The following is a 22,350-nucleotide window of genomic DNA, read 5'->3' as shown; positions in this document are numbered from 1 at the left end:
CAACATTTTGGGCAATGATTAGGAAAGTTTACATGGAAGAAAGAATAAGAACATTTGTGAAAGAATGACCTGCTATAAGTAGTGAAGACAATGATCTTGAGGGACGGAGGAAATTGCGCCACATAAATAAGACAGGTAGGTATAAAGAGCACCGTAAAAGCAAGGGATGAGTTTGGACTTACTATACTAGATGAACAAAGGATACTGTAGAAGGAGGTGAGCAACAGGATAAAAGCTATTTCCCATGAAAGCTATTTCAGTTGGTACTACTCTTATCACGTCTTCTACCTCACTCCTACCCGCTGTGTACATTTCAACCAAGGATCTTACCTCCTACTTCCTAGAGAAAATAAAGCCCATCAGGTAAATACTTCAGTTTACAGCTCAACCTTTCTATACTGTCACTTAATTCATTCAGTAAACATATAGTAAGCCTTTACCATGTGCTAAACAAAGCACTGTGCTAAGAAGAGGAAATGGAAATAAAGAGAAGACTTCCTGACTCTGAAGAATGGAACAGGAAAGAAAGGAAGGTAATCAAGTATTTAAAATAATGGAGAAAGGTAGGTGCAAAAAAATAAAAAGTACAGATATTAAGAGAATGGAGGGAGAAATTTCTAGTCTAGGAGGATAGGTAAAGAAGATGACACAAAGGGTAATCTGGGACGAAGTTAGAGAGTGGCATGGACATATATATACTACCAAATGTACTAGCTAGTGGGAAGCAGCCGCATAGCACAGGGAGATCAGCTGGGTGATTTGTGACAACCTAGAGGGGTGGGATAGGAAGGGTGGGAGGGAGATGCAAGAGGAAGGAGATACGGGGATATATGTATATGTATAGCTGATTCACTTTGTTATAAAGCAGAAATTAACACACCATTGTAAAGCAATTATACTCCAATAAAGATGTTTAAAAATAAAAAAGGTGACACAAAAGAAATAACATTTGAACCAACTGGAATTATAAGTAGGAATACACTAAGCAAATCGGAGGGGGAAGGACAGTGTTAGACAGAAAAAACAGCATGCAAAAAAGCCCCAGGGGTCTGAAAGATATGGGTGTATTTTGGAAACTCTAAGTATTTCAATATGGCTAAAATGAGGAAGAGGATTAGTAGATGAGGCTAACAGGTTAAGCAGTGATGTACTGCCGACTGACTCATCCCAACCAACGTCTGGGATGCCTCTACAGTTGTAGCCAACTTGCTGGGATAAAATGTGAAATTCACTTTTTTATCTATTGTGCAGAAAAGAGTTAACACAGAAGTTGTGAGATTTCTATCTCTTTAAAAAGGCCTGCTTACAAGTCTGCCCCTTGGCTGGCATCTGGAAACTTAGCTGGTAAACGGTTCCCTACACTAATATAAAAGTTTCCCTAAACTGTAAGGGAGTCTCATGTACAAGCAATATGGTTTATGCTGAACACATGTTTTCTTTCTGGAAGTCTGAATTTGGTATGTTCTGGCAGAGGATGCCCATTTGGCTGACACCTGATAAAAAAGAACTATGGTTTCCTAGGCTTAGGTAAGCTTCCTTAGTAGTCAAAACTTAGCATGTATCGTCACAACTGCAAGAGGAATGAAGTGTGTCTTCCCGTGACTCCACTAGGAGAGAATTTTAGAAGTTTGTGCCTATTTCCTCCAGACTTTGCCCCATGCTCCTTTTCAAACCTTTATGGGGCTGATTTTGCTTTGTATCCTTTTGCTGTAATAAATCTTAGCCTTGAGTACCACTATTATGTTGAATCCTGTGAGTTCTTCTGGTGAACCACTGAACTGAGGAGTGGTCTTAGGGACCCTCAGCACACCCATACTCTGCCTTATTATACAGACATGTAAGGTGTAAGTTTCACTGATACAGGGAATGAAAAAAATAATGAGTTGTCTTGGTCTTGTTCCTCTCTTTTTACTTCCATATCAACTGACTACCAAATTCTTTAGGTCCTTCCTTAAAATATCTTATGAATCGTCCCTTCTTATTTCCTACCTCCCACTGCCACCAGATTAATCTCCCTAAAAGTTCAACTTCATGATGTCTAGACCATGATCACAAATCTCCAACAGCTTTTTTTTTTTTTTTTTGCATTACGCGGGCCTCTCTCACTGTTGGGCCTCTCCCGTTGTGGAGCACAGGATCCGGACACGCAGGCCCAGCGGCCACGGCTCACGGGCCCAGCCACTCCACGGCATGTGGGATCTTCCCGGACCGGGGCACGAACCCGTGTCCCCTGCATCAGCAGGTGGACTCTCAACCACTGCGCCACCAGGGAAGCCCCTCCAACAGCTTTTTAATGTCCACAAAAGTGTCACCTAGCATTCAAAGGTTGGTACAGTCTAACCTCTCTAATCTTAAAGTCCATTACTCTTTGAGCAATATGTCCCTAATATATCGCACTTACACCTCCAAGACTTTGATCATATCACCTCTTCCACCTGGAATGCTATTCCCCTTCCTCTTCCTTACGTAAACCTACACATCTTTCATGGTCCAATTCAAGTTCCACTTCCTCCAAGAATTCTTCCTTAATTATTTGCACCTATACTCATCTACATATTTGCTTAATTCCAAAAGTACTTGGCTTTTATTTTATTTTTTATTTTTTTGGCTGCACCTTGCAGCACGTGGATTGGAGTTCCCCGACCAGGGATCGAACCCATGCCCCTTGCAGTGGAAACACGGAGTCTTAACACCACTGGACCGCCAGGGAAGTCCCAAAAGTACTTCGCTTTTGTATACTAATTAAATGTTGCCTTGGATAACTATTTTATATACATATATATACATATACACACATCATATTTCTTGAATTAGCCTATGAAGTCCATCAATTTATCAATTCCTTCTGTCTAGTAACTATTTACACTGTATACTGCTTTATTCCCAGTACACAGTACAACCTAGCATATAATTAGCAAATAAAAATTACTGGCTGAATAACTGAATGAGAACAAGGTATACATCTTTCATTTCTTTTGTACTCCCTTCAGAGTATATTTCAGTATGATGTGAGATCAGGAGTTAGGGGAGAGAATTGTCTAGGATGATATGATCCTCAAGTTTCTGGTTGAATGTCACTCTTCAAAACTGAGAAGGGAGAGAAGCTGGTTTAAGGGGAAGAAATTAATAAATTCAATTTCAATGTTGATTGAGACATACATAAAGGATACTCGAGTACAGACAACCAATTAGATATACGACTCTGTAGCTCAGGAGTAAGAACTGACTAGACACAGAGATCTGGAAGCCATGGAAGTGAATGAAGGCAGCATACAGCATAATTAGCAGATCAAGCACAGATTCTTGGTGACTATAAATGGGTGGGCAAAACCCACAATGAAGGCTTAAAAAGCCACAGAATTGAAGCCACAGAAGCTAAGGGAAGAAAATATTCTAAGAAAGTAGCTAATACTACAAAATAAAAAAATAACAGCATTAAAAAGAAAACTAGTTCAAGATAACACTGAGCATGTGTTTACACCTACAGTTGCAAAGTAGAAGTTTGACTTTAATTCTAGGCTATAGAAGTATTCTTTTGGGTACCAAACAGTTTTTCTTGTTTTTTTTTCCTTCCTAATTGTTTCCCAATTAGGGGAAAAAAAAATCCTTTTTATTTTTAATACTTCCCAACACTTAAAAAAGCAAAAGACCTCACATAAAATTGATAAACTGAAGGAATAAACAACACTGGGCCCTGTTCCTACGTGACAACAACATGTGAAGCTGAGCAGTCTCTGCCCCCTTTAGATGAGGTATGTTTTCTCCAGGTTTCACTTTTCCAGCTTTCACTTGGCCTTCTTCACTTACTTTATGAGCTGAGCTCACGTAGGCATTTATGTTCATGATCTCTGACATATATCTCTCCTCCCTCCCCATGACTCAATTAAAATCATAATGAATCTTTAAAAGGTATAAATCCATAATAAACCAAAAAATAAAAGAGACTAAGAAAGATTTCAACAGAACAGGTGTGGCAGAAAGAAAAAAGGGGAGTAGAAATGGAATGTATGACTCGAGGGAAGTTATAACATTAGGTAGCATCCACTGAGGGGACTATGAGAGAATAAATGACAACATAAAAGAATTGTCAAGTGATCCTGAGCGTCCAGCTGCAGTCAGAGACCATGATTATGCAGTGTCACCAAACCACATCACCATCTAATTTTCTTAGCAGCCCTCAGAAACCCAAGTATGAGTGAAGAAGAAGGGTTCTCAGAGGCAGGATAAGGGCAGCAGAAAAAGAAGAAATCTAGACTACTAAGGGTACTGGTAAGAAAACGGTATGATGATTCTGAATAGGGTTCAATATCTAGCTATGAATGGAAGGAGAAAGAAAACTAGTAATTGTAGAGAAATGTGGAATTAAAGAAGGGCTTTGAATCTATCCACCATCCACCTGTCCTCCTACATAGTTATCTGTAAGATACTGGGATAGGTTTATAGATTTTAGGAAAGGCTGGATAAGGTTGTGCTTTAATTGCACAGAAAGAGGAAGAGAGAGGGAAAGGAGAAAGGGGGTAAAATAGAATGGGAAAAAGAAGGAGGGGAAGAGAAAGAGGAAGAACTAATATACATCATTTTTCTGATGTAGTTAATAAATTATATGATGCCATCTATACTCTCTTAGTTTTCTATGTGCACATTTCTAAAACAACTGCTTGAAAGAAATTTTATATAACACACCATGTGAAACCAGCTATATTCTAAACAACTAATCACATTTTTCTCTAAAACAGACTCACTGCTTTAAAAAATGTTATATGTAAAATTAAATGCAACTGTTTCACAAAGTTTACAATTTGACATTTTATATACATTTTAACTTTATCATGACTTCAAAAACTCTCTAAAGGGGTAAAGAGTATTCAAATTGCAGAAATTCCTTCAGCTCACTGATACTATATATATATATATGTCACTTTTCCCTAATTTTCTTTTCATGTTCACTTATTTTAGAAATTCTTGGTTGATGAAATAGCTTACAAAATAGCAGGTAATACAATAAATGCAAACATCATTATACATTTTCCATTTTACAGACCTTACTTAATCGTGACTGAAGTACCAAGAGTTTGTTGTATTCTTCTGTTACTTTGTTGAGAAGAGTTTGCACATTTTCCTGAAAATCTAAATGATAAACAATTATAATAATTTCACTCTACAATAAAAGTCTGCTTCTTTCAATAAGTATTATTCATCAATTCATAACTTCAGAAAATTGCCTGCTAGAAGTAAAATTCATAGATTTAGTAACCAACAATTAAAACCTCAATAATGTGGAACACCTGCTACAAAGATTAACTTGACAATTTCACATTAAAATACATTAATTTCTTTTGGCATTCATTAATTTGTACATATTTGTTCATTCTTCATACAAATGGACAGGGGTAGGAAACATTTTATCTGTGAAGGAATATCAAAAAAATTAATCGAGGTTATAATTTGTAAAAATGAACTAATATAGGATTCCTATTAAGAAAGATAACTGAATGTCTTATTCTTTAAAAAAAAAATAAAACCCCAACAGACTTATTCAATAAAATACCACAACTTTTAAATGTTTGGATCTATGGTATAAAATTAAGAATTACAGTGAGAAAAGATGGAAGTAGAGGAACAGAGGATAAAGAGACAAGGAAACTTGTAGACAGCTTTGGTTCTCTTTATATCACAATTACCGCATTGTAAAACTAAAAATGTACATTAAAGATTTAAGATTTCACGAACCTGAAAAAACAAGATGTTAAGATAACTCAAATTGGCTAAGTGATAAAATCATTAATTAACAGAGAAAGTTTATCAATTCATTTAAGAAAATTACTCTGTTCAATAATGTGGTAAAGCCTTTATTACCTTGAACTTCATATTTATAATCTTGCAATTCTAGTTCTTGATTTTCAGAAGTGTGAACACCGGAAGTCTCTTTCTCTTTCTCGTCTACATTTACTTCACATTTTAAAGCAGAAGTATAATGTTCACCAAGGACACTGCAAAAAGTCTGTTGACAACAAAATTAGGTATTTTATGAAATTAAAATTTTGATTTCTGCCACTAAAGATCATTAAACACTATTTTTCTATATGCAAAAGACAGTCAAAATGACACAGAAAAATCAGTAAGAAAACACTCTTCTGTATACCAAATCAATCTGCAAAAGAAATAACCAAGTCTAAATCTTTCTCTCTCCACATATAGAATGTGAAATTCTTCTTACACCAGGAAAATATTGATAGTCTTCATTATCTATAATATATATCAAATATATCTATCAAATTATAACTTTTTGCTTCTTCCTCATAATGAATATATCTTGTACTTTAATCTACCACTTTCTGGCTTGGATCCTATTCTGATGTTATCTCTGTAAGGTCGACTACCCTTGTGAAAAACACAAAAAGATGAGGACAGAAGTTCAAAAAGTAGTCTATAAATTCTATAGAAATTACAATATATGAAGTAGGAGATCACATTCATAGGCTTTAACATAAGAGAATACTATTCTGTGGTTTACACATGGAAAAAAAATATTTGACACATCATTCTGGTTTTTCTCCTGAGCAACAGATAATTTTATCATCACTTACAAATAACATATGCCACATAATCATCTGATAAGCCCTCTAAATAAGTTTCACCTGTGCCCCTCATGCAACTGGAAATAACAATCAACAACTCCTAGACTTAACCAATTTGCTTATTGTTGCTATTTCTTGAGATTTGCCTAAAAGTTAAACTATACTATTAATAATTGACTTGATTAAATTTTCAACACAGTTCCTAAGGTAGAATTTTATCATAAATTGATAAATTGATTCAGGTTGGTAGAAACCTGATCATCCAATTTACAGGTGAGGCAACAGACCCAGAAAGATGAAGTAACTAGTCCATAGTAACATCAATGATTAGTGACAAAACCAGGTTTCATGATGAACTCCAGGGGACCTCTCCATTACAAGCTGATTCATATTTCAACTTCAGATTAGGGGGTCAAGTAAAACCATTAATAGAAGAAAAGAAAATATAAAGTCAGCTTATAAATAAACTACTGTGACTTGGGCCCTCTTTCCATATTTACAGACTATCAACAATGGATATGAAAGGACAATCAATGCCTGAACCCTTCGGCAGAGGTGGAGGCTGAATGAATGTGGTTATTTCTGACTTTCTTTTGCTTTTTTGAATACTGTTTTTGAACTATTCTGTAGGTAATCAGAATCAGTAAGGGAGCTTTACCTTCCCAACTAATACCATCCTCCTCCCTCTTCGATTCACAAATACACAGGCTAGGATGGAGATCTGTGACAAAGCCTAGGCATGTATTTTAAATTTTGAACTATTTCAAATATGCAGAAAAAATAGTTCATCTATTACCTAGCTGTAACAAATACTAATATTTTGTCATATTATATCCATATTTTTAAAAAGAAATAGAACATTACATACAGATTTGAAGATTTCTGAATTAAGTACTGCTTACCTCTTTCATTCACCTGTCTCTCTGCCCAGAGGTGATTACTCTAACATGCATGTTTTTATACTTTTTCTTTTGAGATTTGCTGATATTAGTACACCTAGCAAACACTGCAATATGGTGTTCCATTGTACAGATATAACACAATTTGTTTATTCATTTGCCTGTAGATAAAAATCTGAGTTGTTTCTAATTTTTGACTTAACATAGACATTCTTGCAATGAACATATCTGGTTGTGCACAAATGTGAGCCTAAGTAGAAGTAAATGCCTGGGCTGTGTGATGTACATATCTTCAACAATATACCTTGCCAATCTGCTTCTCAAGGTAGTACACCCCCACCAGCAGTGTAGAAGCACTCCTATTTCACCTGATCTTCACAAATATAATTATACTTGGCATAATTAGTTTTTAGATTTGGCAATCTACAGTGTGAAATCTTATCTCACTAATCTTGGGCAAGATCCCCAGGTAAGTCATCAAATCACTCAACCACCAAAGTGGGCAGGGGTAGGAGACAGACCTGCTTAAGGCTCTATTGGTCTGTTTTTTTTAAATTAGGCATAACTTTTGTGTATTCTACTGCTGAGATAATTTACCTAGGTTTCTTTTGTTTCGAACTGATTATCAGGAAAACATTTTCTTTTTTTTTGCGGTACGCGGGCCTCTCACTGTTGTGGCCTCTCCTGTTGCGGAGCACAGGCTCCGGACGCGCAGGCTCAGCAGCCATTGCTCACGGGCCTAGCCGCTCCGCTGCATGCGGGATCTTCCCGGACCGGGGGTCAAACCCGCGTCCCCTGCATCGGCAGGCGGACGCTCAACCACTGCGCCACCAGGGAAGCCCCAGGAAAACATTTAAATGCTCATTTTAAACTTAAAAACTCAGCAATATTTTCTAAATACAGTTCCGAGGTAAGATAGTAGGGAAAACTAACTCAGATGATTCTGCCTATCAAATTTGTAGTAACTTAAAATTTAGCATTTCTTGTCTGAAAGTACTTTAAAAATATACATATCTTTATTGGAGTATAATTGCTTCACACTGTTGTGTTAGTTTCTGTTGTACAACAAAGCGAATCAGCTATAACATATACATGTATCCCCATATACCCTCCCTCTTGAGCCTCCCTCCCACCCTCCCTATCCCACCCCTCTAGGTCATCACAAAGCACCGAGCTGATCTCCCTGTGCTACGCAGCAGCTTCCCACTAGCCCATCCATTTTACATCTGTAGTGTATATATGTCAGTGCTACTCTCTCACTGAGTCCCAGCTTCCCCTTCCCTGTGTCCTCAAGTCCGTTCTATACGTCTGCGTCTTTATTCCTGCCCTGCCACTAAGTTCATCAGTAATGTTTTTTTAGATTCCATATATGTGCATTAGCATAGGGTATTTGTTTTTCTCTTTCTGACTTACTTCACTCTGTATGACACTCTAAGTCCATCCACCTCATTACAAATAACTCAATTTTGTTTTTTTTATGGCTGGGTAATATTCCACTGTATATATGTGCCATATCTTCTTTATCCATTTATCTGTTGATGGACAGTTAGGTTGCTTCCATGTCCTGGATATTGTAAATAGTGCTGCAGTGAACACTGTGGTTCATGTATCTTTCTGAATTATGGTAAAAGTACTTTTTAACTAATACCTTACCTGTGTAAAATGAGAACATTCTTCAGACACTGCCCTGTGAAGTTTTCCAATGAGCATTTGTAAAGGCTTCACTTCATCACCTAATAGAATAGATATTGCATTAAAATGTTCAGTTTACATACTTAGAAACTATTTTCATATTAAATCTATGTCAACTGGAAGCTTCCTGGCAATAAGATTAGTTTTAAATTCTTTATTTCTTTCAATGTTATTTTGTGCTGCTCAGTGTTAACCAGCTAAGATAATCTGTAGGATTTTCAATTTATATCCCACAAAATGGTACAAAGAAGTGACTTACAATTTTTTTTTACTACAACCCAATACTAGAAATACATCATACAGCATAACCTATTACATATATACATCCATATAAAACTGAAACAAAAATTTCACAAATCAACATTTACTCTTTCTACATGCTATGCACGCCAATGTGTTCTGTTCTACTTTATCACTGGACTGACTTCATCGCCCATTAACGGACTCATTAATTAACTTGTAGCCTGAAACACTACAGATTCTATCTGAAGAGGATACCAATACAAACAATATATGCTTAAAATCTTATTCAACTGACAAAGAACTGCTGAAGTGAAAAAGTACAGTATTCTTATTTAAGCCACACTTTAAATTCTACTCTGTTCAACAAAACAATTCCAAACGTATGAGCCACCTCACTCCCAAAGGCAGATCTGTCCAGAGTGGGGGCCTAAAGATACCTTGAACAGAGGAAGTTTAATTTAATTAATTAAATAAGTATTAAAGGTAAAAGTTAACTGCAACTAGTCTTCCACTTACGGTTCCTTAAATATTGCTTCTTACACAGTACCATCTTAGTCTTTGGCTCACTCTACAGTCTCCCAGGGCATCTCATTCTTGTCCTTGGCCTCAAATGATCTTTTGATTTACAAATCTTTATCTTGTGCCTAATCCTCCCTCTTAGGTTTCAGCTTTCTATTTTCAACTGCCTAATAGATATCTCTCCTTTTTTAATTAATTAATTAATTTGTGGGGTTTTTTTTAAAAAAACATCTTTATTGGAGTATAATTGCTTTACAACGTTGTGTTAGTTTCTGCTGTACAACAAAGTGAATCAGCTATACGTATACATATATCCCCATATCTCCTCCCTCTTGCATCTCCCTCCCACCCCTCTAGGTGGTCACAAAGCACCGAGATGATCGCCCTGTACCATGCTGCTGTTTCCCACTAGCTATCTATTTTACATTTGGTAGTGTATATGTGTCCATGCCACTCTCTCACTTCATCCCAGCTTACCCTTACCCCTCCCCATGTCCTCAAGTCCATTCTCTACATCTGCGTCATTATTCTTGTCCTGCCCCTTCGATATCTCTTTTTCAAAGTCAACAGGTAATTTTAACTCAATGTTCCAAGCTTAATTTACTATTTTTTCCACAAATCTGGTCCTTATCCTCCTCATGACTGGAGTCGCCCTCATTCCAACTACTCAAGCTAGAAACTTAGGGATCATTCTCAACTCCTTCCCCTTTTACTGTTAATATTAACTGCAGACTACAGCCTACCTCTTTTTTTTTTTTTTTAAACATCTTTATTGGGGTATAATTGCTTTACAATGGTGTATTAGTTTCTGCTTTAGAACAAAGTGAATCAGTTATACATATACATATGTTCCCATATCTCTTCCCTCTTGCGTCTCCCTCCCTCCCATTCTCCCTATCCCACCCCTCCAGGCGGTCACAAAGCACCGAGCTGATATCCAGCCTACCTCTTTAACTCTTAAACTTTCCTTCCTTCTCCAATCCCCAATGACATTTTAGTTCAACATCTTAATGTTAACAGAATTACTGCCAAAGTTGCTTAACTGGTCTTCCCATCACTTATCACCTCCCCCAATTTGCCTCAATGCTGTCATCTTAAAAATCTTACGATGTTACTCCCACTATTGAAAATCCTGCATTAGGTCTTATCACCATTGGCATAAAGATTAAAAATGCTTCACTTAGGGTATATGAAGTCTTTTCTTACCAAGCTCCTGCCAATCTTTCCATCTTTATCCCTCAGTACTTTTTCGCACACCTTGAATTCTCAACTCTCCAAAATGGATGCAGTCTCTCATATCTCCACATTTAAAACTCAAGAGCTTTCGCTAAAATTCCAACCTCCCTACTCCTGCCTACTGCCTCACTCTTCCAGGAAGTACTAGACTTTTCTCCTCTCTCCTTCCATTCTTTCTGTTCATTCTTCTAGTATAGAAATTTTCCTATTGTTTTCTAAGAGTTTATTTTATATTGCTTTCCCACAGGACTGCTGACTTCTTGGGGAAAATAACTCAGCGATTTTTAGATTTCTCAAGCATGTAAACGAGTATCCTATAGATTATATGAACAAATGAGTCCAGGACTGGAATACCCAGTCATGTTCCTCTATGGGGTCTAAGTCAAGAACAGAATCATGGAGTGGTGGGCTCTAAGTGATACTTATTTGTTTCATAATACTTATAATTTTGTTAGAAATCATTTACCTGTTTCTTGTGTTTTTATATTCTGTAGCTCTAGCTGGTGTATTTTCTGAAGTTCCTTGATCTTATCCTCTTGAGCAGAAATAAGCTCCTGCTTAAGACTGCAAAGAGCTTTATCTTTTTCCTTTTTCATATATTCACGAACCTGATCCACATGAGTTGAATAAACCAGAGAGAGGCAAATACGTTGAGCTTCCATCTGTAGCCTTAAATCATTCTTAAAGTAAATTAATGTGTAGGTTAGAATATTTTTAAATGACAAATCAAGTAATTTAACTTTTTTTTTTGCATATACTGATTACAAGGGAGGAAATACATGAAATTATAGTTTAAAATTTCATGTAAGAGAAGTGACGTCTAATTTAAATTTTTTCTCACTTATTCTGTTGCACTGACCTACCTATCTTTTTTCAAGGAAAATAGCACAATATTTTCATTACTTCAACTTCATAGTAAATTTTGATATTTGGTATAGCTAGGATGGCCTGATCTTTCATTTTTGTTCAAAAATAACATTTTAAAACAAGTATAGAGAAATGCAAATAATAATGTAATAAACACTATGTACACACATCCCAAATTAACAAATACAATTGTTTTATCTTTTTTTTTCATTTCTCTCCTCCCTACATATTTTTTTGGTTTAGAAAGAAAACATAGATAAAATTTAATCTACTACGTTCTCATTCCTCCTTCTCCAGAGGCCATCATTATCATAAATTTGATCATAAATTTGCTGCAAGTACAGTTCATTTCTTATACTCTCACTTCTCAATCCATCTATAAACAATGCATTATATTTTGTTTTTAAGAATTTACATAAATGGTGCAAAATGGTATTTATTTTGCAAATTACTCTTCTCATTCAATATACTTCTAAGATCTATCCATGGAGATACAGATGAATTTAACTGTGGTATTATATATATGAATATAGCACAATTTGTCCATTTCCTTTTTGGAGATCAACTGGATTATTTCTAAATTTTTTGATATTTCAAAAAATGCTGCAATAAATTCATATACATATGCCCTGTACAAATATGCTAGTGTTTCTCTAGTGTAGTGGTTCTCAAACTTTAGCACACATCAAAATCACCTGGAGTGCTTATTAAAACAGATTGCTGGGCCCCTCTCCCAGAGCGTCTAGCTCAGAAGGTCTGGTGTGGGCCCCAGAATTTGATTTATAACCTGTTTTCAAGTGATGCTGATGCTGCTGGTCAGGGACTACACTGAGTGCCACCTAGAAATGTAAATGCTGCATCACAGATTATGTATATTAACTGCATTAGATTTTAACACATTTTTATATTTACACCAATTTACACTGATATTTAACAGTGTAGGTGAATACTCATCTCCCCACATTCTCATCACACTTTTTATTGTGAAACTTATTTTGCCAATCTGACAGGTATAAAATGCTATTTTATTGTTATATCAATTTATAATGTTGAAGTATCTTTTCATGTTTATAAGCCAATTAGTTTAGTCCCAAGAGCAGAAGTATTTTTGTGGCTTCAGCATTATTTCTAAGCATATTTAGATTGCTCTTAGGTGTTATTATGTAAGTTGTTGCTCAATTTCTTCCGTGAGCTTCCTTCCACAGACACACACCTCACTCCTCTCCCCATCACTAAGGGGGTTTGTCTTGGTAGTGATGAGTGGGGCAGGGACAGCTTATGGGTTTGCCTCTGTTTACTTTATGGAAGTTAATGTCAAGGAGATGGTATCTGAATGTCACTGAAAATGTCTTTAGTTAGAAAAAATAAAATTCTTACTGAGAAGATTTGACCATTTTGATGGCTTCAAATTTAGGTCCTCCCCCAGTAATGTTTTTTAAGAAAATTTAAATGATCTCTGGCATTTTTAGAAGTGATTACATTAAAACCAATTATGATTTTGAAAACTATTTCAGATACTTAACAAAGCATTAATAGTTATGCAGTTAGAACATCTTAACTCTATTTAGGTTATTAAAATGTAAAATATCCTAATATCTGATATAAGATCACAAATGTGAGTACATTTATTAGAAGTAAAAAGAAAAAACTTTCCAGTGGCTTCCTACTGTATACAGAATAAAATCTCAACTTCTTACGCAGTCTGTAAGGCTCTACAAGATCTGGTCTTTTGCTTCTTCAAACTCTTTTTCTTCCACTCTCCTTCCCTCAAACTCAACTAAATACGTCTTTATTCTGTTCCTCAAACTCATCTCTGTCATCACAATTGCTCTAATTTCCATGTGGTAGACTCCTCGCTGCCATTCAGATGGCAGCTCAGATGTTAATTCCTCCTAGACACCTTTCCTGACCACCCTATTTAATGCTGCCACCACCACTACCCACCATTCTCTATCACATTATCTGTTTTATTTTCCTTATAAAACATCACTTTTCTTAACTATTCTACTTGTTTCCTCATTTATTGCCTGCCTCCCTCACTAGAATATATGTTCTTTGAGAGCAGGAACCTTCTTTCTCTTGTTCACCACTATTCCTACCTGGCAAGAGACTCAATAAATACTTGTTATAGAAATGAAGAAACACATAAAGCTCTAGTTAGCACCATTATACAAGATGTCCAGTGGAATTTTCATGTCATTTCTATTTTCAGTATCCAGCAAATATAAATCATCAGGAGTGACCTAGTATTACTCATTATATGCACTGTTTAACTGTATTTAGAATTAATACATTTCCTCCCCACTTCAGGTAAAACAAGACTCTGAGAAAACGCTAGGATTTAAAACAAGATTTTTTTCTCAGGGAAATATAGTTTCATAACTACTGAACAACTATATAGAGCACTAAAAAGTCTGAGAGTTAATTTTCAGTTGTGGAACCTTGAAAACACCAATACAAAATGAGACTGAAACCAATCTTTGGGATTGCAACAAAATATTACAAAATAACTTTTCTAAAGCTCAGACTCTTGTGATTTAAACTCTTGCCTTTTCAAAGAAAATGTGTTCTATGTTCTATTTCCTGAGCAGATTAACTAAAAGATTAACTAAAAGAGCAGCAACAACGTTTAAGGCAACAATGTTTAAGAATTAAAAAGATAAAAGAAATGATAAATGATAGGCTTAAGTGAGAATTACATTACAGGGTTACTTTCATTCTCTTGTAAGGTTAATTTATGTTTTATGACGATGAAAATTTTTAGTATGAAATGTACGCTGTAGCATATACATGTAAGTAAACATACCTGTTCTGATTTAAGTACACTGAGCTCCTGCTGAAGTTTATCATTTTCACCTGGTTCAGTTGTCCCACGTGATGATTCATTTGTCACTGACGACAAGTGATCAAAAAACCATTCTTGCTTGTTTTCTTTTCCAAGAGTCATATTTTCAATAGGAATTTCATTTAACTCCATTATTTTTGATTCTTCACCAAAATCTTTACTTATTTTAGGAACACACCCTCCAGAATCCCTGCTTGTCAAAACTCCATCTTTTAAAGAGCTTAAATGGACAGCACACACATTTACATCTTCTGTCCTATTATGGTTAATTATGATTTCTAGCTCTCTACATCTCAATAAAACTTGCTCTTTTTCTTGCTTTAAAGATTTAACTTCTTCCCTTAGAAAACTAATCTCGCTATGTTTCTGTTTTAATTGTTCAGAAAGATCAGACAGTCTCTCTGACAGTTCTAATTTTTCTCGCTTGGTTACCTCAAGCTTTTCCATAAGTTCTGTTGTATCTTTCTCAACAACCTCACCAATTTCCAATGGTTCTGCTGTAAAAGTTTTGTCATCATCAAAGACTGAACTTTTTATTTTCACTATAGTTGGGTTTATTCTTTGCAAATGATGAAGCTCTTCACTAAGTGCTTTAAGCTTACTTTTATATTCAACTTCTTGTTTATTTTTACTGTCTTCTAAATCGGTTTTTACCTTGAGAAGGCAAGCATAATCCTCCTGTAACTCTTGATAATTAACTTCAAAATTTTTTTCGGCAAATGAAAAAGTGTTCCTTTGCTTTTCAATCTCTTCAGTTAGCTGAATACATTGTTTTTTGAGGTTCTCATTTTCCTCTGTAAGTATTTCTATTTCTTTTTGCCAGCTACAGTCTTTGGATCTGTACTTAATGGAGTCTATGAAAATTAATCTTTCTTCTTGGTTAACAGGAGTATATATTTGCCACATGTCTTCAAGGGCCTTCTTTTCATCTTTAAGAATGCTATTCTCTGCTTCAAGTTGTGCAAGTTTTTCTTGAAGGTCATCCTCTTTTTCCTTCATTTGTTTCTCCAATAATTCAGTTTTAAGTTGTAATTCTTGAACTTCTTGTTCAAGTGTACCCTTTTCCTTTTCTTCTTGTCTGAGTATTTCAATTTCTTTTTGAAGTTCATTGATATGAAGGGTCATTTCTTCTGATTTTGAATTCACAAGGGATTGCTGTAAATCTTTCAGCTTTGAAATTTCCAAAATTAACTGGTTCTGCTTAGTTATCAAATTGTCTTTTTCAAACTGCATGGTTTCTATCTTTTGACTCATTTCATTCTGTAAGCCATCTATCTGCTGTTTATAGTGAATGCCTAAGTTATCTTTAAGCTTTTCAATATTTATTTGATGTTCAATTTCCAAATCTTCCTTCAGTTTGGAAAGTTCTTCTTCATGACTAAACAGGAGCTGTGTCCTCAGCCTCTCTAGCTCAGCTTCTTGTGATTCAGCCATTCTGTCTAATACAGCATTTTTTTCTCTTTCTAACATTTCAAGCTTTATCTTATAATGTGTAACTTCTGCTTCATGTTTTAATTCTAGTTCCTTCCTGGATTCAGATGCAGAAATAATCTCCGCTTTCAAATCTTTCACTGTACTAAGGGACTTGTGTGCTTCATTGAGTTTACTTTCTTGTTCAGCTATAGTCTGTCTAGCCCTCTGAATTTGGTCCCTTGAAAAGCTCAATTCTTCAAAAAGGTCTTCAAGTTGTCTCTGTAGAACAGACTTTTCTCCTGAAATTACTCCTAGTTCTTCCTTGAGTTTTTCCTTTTGAGAGTTAGTATCTTGCAATTTTATATTCAGTTCATTTATTGCCATATTCATTAACTTTATTTGATCTTCATTAACTGTAATATTTGGACACGATCTTAAAGCATTCTCCATTTCTCCCTTATGTTGTGTTTTAAGTTCATCTATCTGTGACATGTGTTGTTTTATTAATTCTTGTTTCATCTGTACTATCTGCTGCCCATACATCTCATCCAGCTCTGCCCGGAGTTGTTCTAACTTTCTTTGTGTTTCTTGTTCCATTCTTTGTAGAATATCAGTTTCAAATTGACTATCTTTATGATTTTTCTTCTGAAGTTCTTCAACTGTCCCCATTAATTGTTTTATTTCCTCAGAACACTGTCTTTCCTTTTGCTTGGAATTAGTCAGCTCTAATTTCATATTTTTTATCTCTTGGTTCTTTTGTACAACCTGTTCTTGTAATTCTTCCAGTAATTTATCAGCAGTTGTGACTTTATCCTTTAGCTCAAGAGTTTTTTTTTCTTCTTCTATTATTTTTGTATTTAATTCTTCAATGACTGCTTCCTTTTCCTGTATTTCTTTATTTGAGCTTTCTACTTTTTTATCCTGTTCCTTTATAAAGAAAAAATGAAAATATAAAAATGGCATTTTTAGTTCCTGGTTACTTATACCCCTTAACCCCATTACCAAAAGACTGACAGAAGACTGCTTTTTACATTATCCTACAAAAAGTAGCTGCTGAGCCTGCCCCTTAATTTTTCTTACATCAGTGAGACACAGGACTTGTGTAGTCAATACTATCTATGAGCAGTGTTGGCCTTCTTGGTGGGAAGAAATTTTTCTTACATTGCTATGACTAAATTTTTTAGTTTAAAAATTCAGTGGGATTAAAATGTGTCTAAACCATTATACGTTCTTCTTTCTTATTAACTGATTAACATTCTATGTATTTAGTATTTGCAATAGCTAGAGCACTACATACTCTTTACATTTCCAGAAGATAGTCCTAAAAATATATCAGAGTTCCTCCCATATAGTATTTTAGTGACCTGAAGGTTTGGTGGGCAAGTGTTATGAAAGGAGTGAAACAACAAACACAGGTTCCTGTAAGTCAGCCTTAACTTCACTCCTGGGGCTAAATGAATTAAAAGTTCAGGGATATGCCATGCTTAAGTGGTGGAATCACAAGTGATATGCAAGACAATTATACCATTTATGGCATATCAATTTGATTCTAGATTTTTGGTGTGAACAGAAATTTGAAAGCAGGACAGATTTTTCCCCCCACTTCTGATTTGGGACTCTATTTTGGAACTGTGGATAAATCAAAACCCAGAACATATGCCGAGGTATGTCCCTATGTCCCTAATCATTCACAGAAGTGTTAGAGCATAAGAGAGTCGAGTAGAAGCCCTGGTGACAAAGTTTTGTCTCTGTTACTTAGTTGCCTGAGTAGTTAAGGGCTGTAGTCCCAAGGACCAAAAAAAAAGTAAAATCCACAGAACAGAACAGAATATATGTAAAGTAATTAAAATCACCTTCAGGAGACAAAAGTCCAAGGCCAAGAGGACTTAAAGGCACCTCAAATGAATGTATTAACATACCTAAAAAAAAGAATGACAGGGCCTAGGAAAAAAGAAAGCCTCAGAGAGAAATATTGGCAGTCCCCATTTAAGTACAGTTCAGAAAAGAGAATCAAGGAAGGTACCATGAGACTTTGAGAATTCTAATCCCTCTGGGAAAACCATACCAAATGTAGAAAGCAAGGTAGGGGTCTATTGTAAACAGAATTAAGAATTTCAGTCCAAAGGCATGACCATTCCTACTGTGAGATGGATATATGAGGTTATCACAGCCTAATGCCACTGAACATTTGATTCCTCTAACATCCCTTGATCTCATGCTCACTTGAGCAAAATCCTATCAGTTTTCGTCTTGGTATCACATATCCCATCAATGTCACCATATGTTACTAGCAAGTACTAAGCCTTCAGACTTTAATTTCTGGACTAAAATATGACATTTAAATCAGTTTAATCTCTTTAAATCTTGGTGTTTTCACCTGTAAAATAAAGATGATATTATTTTCTCTATCTCACAGAATATGTTTGAATCTAAAATAAATATATTAAGGTATTAATTCTCACTGTGCGACATACACACATAATATATTTATATACTAGAAAAAAATCTGTAAGGCATTTGGAGTCTCTAAGAAAGTAAAATCAGTTCACGGCAGTCAACTTCAGTTAAACTGTTAAGTAATTAGTCTTGAAAATGTTAATGTTGTTATAAAATCTTTAATATTTATTTATATATCCTGGTTTTTCATGGGGGGGAACCCTCATAAAATAAAAAGTATCAATTCAAAACTGTCCAACACTTGATATTACCGCAAACAACAATTCTTCATTCAATTATTAAATAGTACAAATTCATGGTTCACTTTTCTTACTACCATTTATTCCACAGTACATGGTTTTAAACCACTTATATGGTGTTGCAAAAAAAGATAGCTCTGTGGTTAAGGATACAATCCCTCTATTTTTTGGAAACAGACCTGAGAGAGTAAGGAATAATATAGTTCCTGCCTGTGATGACTGTACCATGGGAAGTTCAGAGGATTAGGACAGTAAGAATGAACCTGAAACAGTTAATGCAGTTGCCTCAGAAACCAAGACAGTTCCAACTATCATCCTAATGCCCTAGTCCTTCAGTTGCTTTAATGGAACTACTACCCAGGGATTCATTCAAAGAGAAAAAAAGGAAAAAATATGTATGTAATGAAAAAGGGACCGATAACAAAAGTATTCTTGCTAACATTCAAATAAACAAAGGTTATTCCCCCTACGAAAATGAATTACTTGAATTTTAAATAATCTCAAATTATACTGCCTACTGAATACAATATAATAAGTATGATAAAACCCGACTGCCCAGGCTCTTCTAACCTAGGCCTAGACTGACTTTCTACTCTTACCTCCTGGAAAGACTCATTTCCAAAGACTATTATTTTCTTATTAAACTACTTTTTGATGTCTATATACACTTCTAACATGTTTCAGCCTGGGTCTTTATGCATACTCCACCCTCCCTAAAATGTCCTCCCCATCTCATCAGTTCAGATTCATAATTTATTCACTTATTTACCAAATTAGTATTGAGTAGCTGCTATGTGCCATATATTATACCAATTAGGGAGAAAACAAAGTACAGTTAAAAGGGGATTGTTCCAATATACAGACTTACCTCAAATACCACCTTCCAGCTAAAGCCTACCCTGAATCACTTCCCTTATGAAGCCAGACTTACTAGGAATTTTCAAAACACTTTTTAACCATACTTAGCCTTGTTTTGTGGTGTCTTGCATACATGCTTACTAAACCATGAGTTCCAGTGAAGAAAAAAGCACATTTAAACATCATTATCTCTTCCAAGAGCATGATGCAAAACAAGTGTTCTGTAAACATCTACAAAATGATTTTTAAATTACCTTGGTTGTAAAGCATGTCCATTTCATAATTTCAATATCTTAATATTGTACATTTCCTATTTTCCTTAGAGACAGTCTCTGGAATCATACTACCTAGATTTGAAATCTGGCTCTACCAATTTATTACCTGTATATCTGGGCAATTTACTTCATCTTGCTTTGCTCTGATGTCCTCATCTGTAAAATGGGGGTGACAATGGTATCTCTACCTCATAAGGTTGGTGTGATGATTCAATGAGTTAGTATGTGTATGATGCTTTGAATATTGCCTGGTAGCAAGTAAACAAAAATAAATGCTACCTAATACTTTTATTATTATCCAAACAATAGTCTTGTTTTGACAATTTCTCAACATCTTGCAGAAGAACCTCCTAAGTTTATAGAAAATACTGTATTGTATGTATAGTCTGCACTCATTATTCAAAGATTTCATATCTGTGAATTTGCTTACTTGCTTAAATTTATATATAACCCTGAGATCAATACTCACAGTCATTTGCAAAAGTGCACAGAGTGGTAAAAAATTTGAGTTGCTGGGACTTTCCTGGTGGTGCAGTGGTTAAGAATCCGTCTGCCAATGCAGGGGACACAGCTTCAAGCCCTGGTCCGGAAGATCCCACGTGCTGCAGAACAACTAAGCCCGTGCGCCGTAACTACTGAGCCTGCGCTCTAGAGCCTGCGAGCCACAACTACTGAGCCCACGTGCCTAGAGCCCATGCTCCACATCAAGAGAAGCCACCGCAATGAGAAGCCCACACACCACAACAAAGAGTAGCCCCTGCTCGCCACAACTAGAGAAAGCCCATGCGCAGCAACGAAGACCCAAAGCAGCCAAAAATAAATAATTAAAAAAATTGAGTTTCGTGGCACGCATGATTCCAACTGGCATCAAGCAAGGTGAGCACACTGCTTTTTTGTTTAAGCTCTCATATGGAGAGGACAAGGATGGAGACCATGAGAATGGAGATGGTAGGGGGTAGCAGAGCATACTGCAAGAAATTCTGGCTCTGGGTCAGTCCAATAGGGTTGGAATCCCGATTCTGGCAACTACTTGGGGGGAAGGCACCCTTAGGCAAGTCAGTTAACACTTCTAACCCTCATTTCTCTTTTGAAAATTAAACAAAATATAATCTACCAGGATGTTTTCTTAGGATTTAATATTATAATCTATATGATATGCACAACACTGTAAATCAAATATACTTCAATAAAATTAAAAAATAAAATATAGTGGAAAGAGCAAAATAAAATCTGTATGATATGTATGTGTGTGTGCACATATGTATGTGTATATATATCCCCTGGGAGCACTGAATAAGTGTTCCAGGCAACTTTATAACACATAACTATCATGAATAAAGAGAATCTGTATTTTTTTCTAATTAAAATCCATGAAACTTCATTTTGCCATGAAAATATTTTCAGAATTTCATAACCATGGCTAAAATGAGTAGAAACATCTCTAGATGTAAAAGAAAAAAACGATAGAAATTCTGGTTATAAATGTAGATTCTCTGGAGAACTCAATTTAACATAGGTCGATCACTTTCAAAGAACTCAGTAATGAGTATTATCCTTCCCCTGCCAAATATTTATTTATTTATTTAGGCTGCGCCAAGTCTTAGTTGCGGCACTCGAGATCTTCGTTGCGGCATGTTTAGCTGCGGCATGTGGGCTGTCAGTTGCGCCATGCATGTGGGACCTAGATCAAACACGGGCCACCTGCATTGGGAGCGTGGATTCTTACCCACTGGACCACCAGGGAAGTCCCAATGAGTATAATCTTAAAACCTATTACTGGAAGACTCCCAACTGCTTTTGAAATAAATTATCTTACATGCTTAAAGAACTTTTCTTAATTATGAAACTTTCTGATTAATGTGTGTAACAAAAAGATAAACACTAGGATAAAAAACTTTAAAATTAATTGTAAAGCTGATGCACATTGGCTGACTTCCTTAAACATACCATTTCATATGCTCTAATTTTCTCTTGCAAGAAACTAATTTGCATTTTGAAGTCTTCTTTCTTTTTGTGATAATCTTCTAACAGATGGTCTTGTTCTTCCAGCTGTTGCTGATGAGTGAGGATCTGTTGTTTGGCTTGTAGTAAATCTGCAGCTGTGCTACTATGAGTGCTGTTTCTCAGAGTTTCACTAGCCTGTAACTTGAAAATAGAAAGAAACCCCAAAGTATTAAATTCTTAAGTGAGTACACTACGGAAGAGACATTCTTTGGGGGGTGTTACTCA

General features: G+C 35.6%; 1 protein-coding gene across 15 annotated transcripts in view; it reads right to left on the bottom strand.

Moving 5' to 3' along the window:
* AKAP9 (A-kinase anchoring protein 9) overlaps positions 1–22,350 on the bottom strand; it is a 149,664-nt gene that overhangs the window by 89,129 nt on the left and 38,185 nt on the right. For all 15 annotated transcript variants that reach the window (XM_022585485.3, XM_022585503.3, XM_022585513.3 and 12 more), the window contains 6 exons: positions 22,069–22,266; positions 14,841–17,219; positions 11,634–11,847; positions 9,131–9,210; positions 5,857–6,001; positions 5,042–5,127 (listed from right to left, as the gene is read on the bottom strand). In XM_022585485.3, the coding sequence (XP_022441193.3) occupies positions 5,042–5,127; positions 5,857–6,001; positions 9,131–9,210; positions 11,634–11,847; positions 14,841–17,219; positions 22,069–22,266 (3,102 nt within the window). The remainder of the gene's footprint in view (positions 1–5,041; positions 5,128–5,856; positions 6,002–9,130; positions 9,211–11,633; positions 11,848–14,840; positions 17,220–22,068; positions 22,267–22,350) is intronic.

This window comes from Delphinapterus leucas, chromosome 9 (genome assembly GCF_059928025.1).
Source record: "Delphinapterus leucas isolate spDelLeu-1000000601 "Yukka" chromosome 9, BTC_Dleu_Yukka2, whole genome shotgun sequence".
In the NCBI taxonomy this organism is placed as follows: Eukaryota; Metazoa; Chordata; class Mammalia; order Artiodactyla; family Monodontidae; genus Delphinapterus; species Delphinapterus leucas.
The sequence above is the reverse complement of the archived record's forward strand: the minus strand, read 5'-3'. Positions and strand labels throughout refer to the sequence as shown.